Here is a 5315-nt window from a genome sequence, read left to right as displayed (position 1 = left end):
ACGTCAACATCACCTTTCAGTTTTGGACCTTTCAGATTGAAGTCAATGTCTGGCATAGAAATCTTTGGACCAGAGATTGATGGCATCTTGAATTTGGGGCCCTTGATTTTTCCCTCAGGTCCTTCAATGTCAAACTCTGGAGATTTGATGTCCACATCTGGTGCCTTAACTTTAAAATCGGCTTTAGGGATTTTCACATCAACATCTGCACCCTCCACTTTTGGACCCTTCAGTCCGAATGATGGCATTTTCATTTTTGGCATCTTAAAACCACCCTCAGGTCCCTCAATGTCTGGGCCTTCAATTTCAACTTTTGGTGCTTTAATATCTCCTTCCAGTCTTTGAACGGACACGTCAACATCACCTTTTAGTTTTGGACCTTTCAGGTTGAAGTCAACATCTGGCATAGAAATCTTTGGACCAGAGATTGATGGCATCTTGAATTTGGGGCCCTTGATTTTTCCCTCATGTCCTTCAATGTCTAACTCTGTAGCTTTGATGTCCACATCTGGTGCGTTAACTTCAATATTGGCTTTAGGGCTTTTCACATCTACTTCTGGACTGTCTACTTTTGGACCCCTCAGTCCGAATGATGGCATTTTCATTTTTGGCATCTTAAAACCACCATCAGGTCTTTCTATGTCAGGGCATTCAATCTCAACTTTTGGTGCTTTAATACCTCCTTCCCCTTTTGGAACAGACACATCAACATCACCTTTCAGTTTTGGACCTTTCAGATTGAGGTCAACATCTGGCATAGAAATTCTGAATTTGGAGCTGTTGATTTTTCCCTCACGTCCCTCAATGTCAAGCTCTGGATTTTTGATGTCCACATCTGGAGCTTTAATTTCCATGTCAGCTTTGGAAAGATTTACGTCAACATTAGGGCCTTCCACTTTTGAAGCTTTGATTCCAAATGAAGGCATTTTGATTTTTGGTATTTTAAAACCACCATCAGCACCTTGAAGTTCTGGGCTTTCAATTTCATTCTTAGGTGCCTTGACATCTCCTTCCACTTTTTTTGGAGCAGACACATTGATGCCATCTTTCAGTGTTGACCCTTTTACATTTAAGTTCTCATCAGACACCGAAATCTTAGGACCAGAGATTGATAGTATTTTGATTTTGGGATCTTTTACTTTTCCTTCAGATCTCTCAATGTTAAGCTCTGGAGTCTTGATATCCACATCTTGTGCTTTAATCTCCATTTTGGCTTTCGCAAGATTTACATCAACATCAGGACCTTTCACTTCTGAAGTTTTTATTCCAAATGAGGGTATATTGACCTTTGGAACAGTTAAGTCACCTTTGACACCCTCAACATCTAGTCCTTTAATTTCAACTTTTGATGTTGTAACATTCCCATCAACATTTGGAACAGACACATTAACATCTCCTTTCGTTTTTTGTCCTTTCAGGTTCAAATCCACATTGGGCATAGAAATTATTTGACCAGTAATTGATGGCACATCAAATTTGATATCTTTGACTATACCCTTATGTCCTTCAATTTTAAGCTCTGGACCCCTGATGTCCATATCTGCTGGTGTGATTTTAACATCAGCTTTGGGGAGACTTACTACTGTATCAGGTTCCTGAGCTGAAATGTCCTGATTGCCAGTTATGCTCAAACCTCTCTGACTAACATCTTTAAGATTTTGATTGTTAAAATTCACTTCTACACTTGGACATTCCTTGGGTCTTTGAACATCTATGGTAACTTTAGACAATTTGGTTTTATCATCAGACCCATCCTTATGCACTTTAGACAAAGATTCCCTGCCAATACTGTCCCCTGTCTGTCCACTAATGGAAAAACCTGAAATACGAGTATCCAGAACAGGACCCTTTACTGTAGAAAACGCAGTTCCTCCCATCATACTTGAAGCTTTAAAACCAGCTTCCAGTGGAGAAGAAATATTTTTCACGTATTTGTCTAACCCCATGGTTACTTTGCCAGAGTGATCACTACTGCCTGCAGAAGCTTCAGTCCTTCCAAAATGTTCTATCACCCTCTGTCCTTTTCCACCTGACAGTCCAGTGTCTGACACATTAATTGTAATCTCTTTCCCACTACCATCTAATTCACTTGTTGTTTTGAAAGATCCTGTGCTACAGTGCTTCACAGAGGAGCCAATGATATGGGGCCCGCTAAGAGATATGTCCCCCATTTTTATACCTCCGTGTTCACCACTAACAAGGCTTCTATGTGGTAATCTGATTTGAGTGGGATCCCCTTCCGACTGCTCATGCTGCAAGACCTGAATTTTGAACTCAGGGCTTGAGTGATCAATCTGCTGACTAGTCCCCCCGGGCACATCCACAGTGTAGGTAGTTATTCGACGAGTGACTGTAGTAATGGTGCAACCATCACTGCTTGCGCTGCTGTGACGTTCTGTGCGCACATCAACACCCTCAGCAAGATCCTCAGACTTTAGTCTAGGTTTAATTTTCTTAGTGTAGATTCTCTTATAGTCTTCGTCATCCCCACTCTACAGGAAATGGAAATTACAAATTAGTATGATATGCCATTTCTGTGTGAAATTTATATAAGAGACAAATATATATATTTTTTAATCTGTAAAAAATGTGTTTGTTACATACTGAAATGCTGATCATACTAAAATCTACACTTTATATGTTTGTTCTTATAAATGGGTACCAATGCTGAATGACAACACTTTAAAATTACTGATTCACATGTTCATAGCCTAATATAAAACAGACCAACACTGAGGCCACCTTACCAGGAAAATGTCTGAACTAGAGCCTCCTAACCCTCCACGTCCTTCCCATGACAATGTCCCCATTGGAGAACGGCAAGGTGACTTTTCTCCAGTCTTGTTTTGTAATTTTAGTCCAACCTTATGTCGGTTTAGAGTCTTTAGTAGTTCAGATGTTTCTTCTGAGCTCATGTTGTCAAAGTAAATGGTGGCCCCCACAATCTGGTCACCTGTGACAAAGAGCAGTACATGGTAAGTTCAAACTAAATGGTTCACAATAAAAAAAATTATATTTGGAGGAACTACAAGAGCATAATCCAACACCAAAAAGGGGAGTGACAAATGTTGTTCAGAGAATCAAAACATTCTAGAAACGTTAGAAAATTAGTTTTTCTAAATGTTTGCACATTACGTCACAACCTGCATGGTTATTTTGATTTCATACCTTCATATACTTTCCCAGTATGTGCAGCAGGGGACTCATCTTTCACCTCTTTGACAAAAATCTCTCCTTGACCTTTTTGTTCTATGGTGAGCCCATGCTTATCAGGGCCCATCCACTGTGGGAAAAGCACTTCCCTTGTGTCCTGCTCATCAGCCATCTTAAAAAAAAAAATAAAAAATTATATATATATATAAAACATTACAAAATAAAACACAGTAAAACATAGTAATTATATTATAACAATACCAAATATATGAGTATATGTTGACTATTATACGGTTTCAAGTTGAATGATTTCAAATGAGCATAAGCAATTTTTCTGCAAAGCAATTGGCTTATAAACTGTAAAAAAAAAAAAAGTGCTTAGTATCTCAGTACCTGAAAATATTTGCAGTGCATTGCATGAAGCTATTAACATCACATAGCTAAAACACATGTAACTATTCATTCTGTATACCTCTAAATGTGTTACTTCACCTGTCCCCTAGCGTGGACCGTGTCAGCCCTTCCAGCCCTTCTTTCCTTAATACAAAAAAAAAAAAGAAACCATGTTAATGTATTGAATTTAAATTAAGCTTTCACAGACAGGTTTAAGGTTATGTTCATGGTATGGCCGAAGACAAAAAAACAATGTTGATTTTTTTTAATAGTGGTAAATAAGTATCAAACTGTGACCACTAGATGGCAATACAGTCTCCAACAAAAAAAAGTGAAAGTAATAACAGATGATCTGTATCCCATTATTTCCTCCAGCATTGATACAAAGCACTAAACTGCATGGGGGAAAATGCTTTACAACAAGAGCAATAACTTGTCACTAAATGCATTAAGCTCAGTTTAATACACAGATTAAACATATCTAAATATCTAAAAATCTGATGTCCATAAAATGAAAATCAGACAGTAGCTTGTAGATCTGGGAGGTCTTTGCTTGATGAACATTGCTTCAGAGTTATTTAGCTGACATGTGGGCCTGCCATTCCAGCTTTCAACACAGAAAGTTCTTTGTTTCAGAGATATCACCCCCTCACAATCATCCACCCTGCAATTACACAGGACCTCTTGGATATGAAAACACCTACAAGCATATTTCACTAAACATTGGCAAATGAGGAACTAGTTTATTTTAATTATGAAAACATTTGACAGTGACAAAGAAAAAAAAAATCAACGTCTTGTTATACCAAAAGCTAAGCACAACTCAAGTAAAGTGCTGTGTAGTCAATTTGTCCTATGTCCTACTTTGCTGACAAGTATGATACAAGTAGTAGTATCATTATGTTGATACTACTGGACAGCAGTCAAAAAAAAATATTCAATTGTCACTACACAAAAATATTTGATTGCTCAATAACATGATTGATCAGTCAGAATAAAGTATCCCATAGTGCCATAGAGAGCACATACATGTATGTATGTATGTATGTATGTATGTATGTATGTATGTATGTGTATGTGTGCATGCGTTTTTTGTGTTCAAATGAGGACATAAATTTGAATAATGACAAAGGTATGACATAGGTATTACAAGGAGAAGGTGACTTTTCAGGACATTACCCCATGTCCCCACTTTTCAAAACGCTTATAAATCACACAGAATGGAGTGTATTGAAAATCTGAAGGGGTAGGTTTAGGGGTAGGGTTGGTGTAGGGCAATAGAATATACGGTCTGTACAGTATAAAAACCATTACGCCTATGGGATGTCCCCACTTTTCACAAAAACAAACCTGTGTGTGTGTGTGTGTGTGTGTGAGTAAGATGAAAAAGAATGCATACCACTGAAAAAAAAAAAATGAATGAATCCATCGCAACTTCTAATTAAAATATGTAGAAATGGAAAAAGCTTTGTCTCATGCGATCAAAAATTAGTGGGATGTATGAGTTATTCAAGTAATCCGAATGCTCTCTTGATTCAAAATAGTAAGTATACTCTCTTCTGAAATAAGCCTGATCCTGACCTTAGTGGAATTCTGAAGGAATGTAAATACTCAAAATAAAATTCATTCATGAAGATTATAAAAGTTAATTATAAAACATTTGAAGTTATGTAAATTGAAATCTTGTATTTATTATTTCAGCAGCCATCAATGAACTGCAATATATATATATATATATATATATATATATATATATATATACACACACA

General features: G+C 37.1%; 1 protein-coding gene across 5 annotated transcripts in view; it reads right to left on the bottom strand.

Annotated features, from left to right (window-relative positions):
* Positions 1-5315, bottom strand: part of ahnak (AHNAK nucleoprotein) — a 34209-nt gene that overhangs the window by 10031 nt on the left and 18863 nt on the right. For 4 of the 5 annotated variants that reach the window (XM_016248501.1, XM_016248499.1, XM_016248496.1 and 1 more), the window contains exons 2-6: positions 3626-3690; positions 3169-3325; positions 2748-2953; positions 680-2492; positions 14-328 (exon numbers count right to left, since the gene is read on the bottom strand). In XM_016248501.1, the coding sequence (XP_016103987.1) occupies positions 14-328; positions 680-2492; positions 2748-2953; positions 3169-3325 (2491 nt within the window). In that variant the 5' untranslated portion in view covers positions 3626-3690. The remainder of the gene's footprint in view (positions 1-13; positions 329-679; positions 2493-2747; positions 2954-3168; positions 3326-3625; positions 3691-5315) is intronic. The other variant, XM_016248500.1, reaches the window with a different exon arrangement.

The sequence above is a fragment of the Sinocyclocheilus grahami genome, unplaced genomic scaffold, assembly GCF_001515645.1.
Source record: "Sinocyclocheilus grahami isolate Dianchi unplaced genomic scaffold, SAMN03320097.WGS_v1.1 scaffold880.1, whole genome shotgun sequence".
NCBI classification, from domain to species: Eukaryota; Metazoa; Chordata; class Actinopteri; order Cypriniformes; family Cyprinidae; genus Sinocyclocheilus; species Sinocyclocheilus grahami.
Note: the sequence above shows the minus strand (reverse complement) of the source record. Positions and strands in the feature narration are given on the sequence as shown.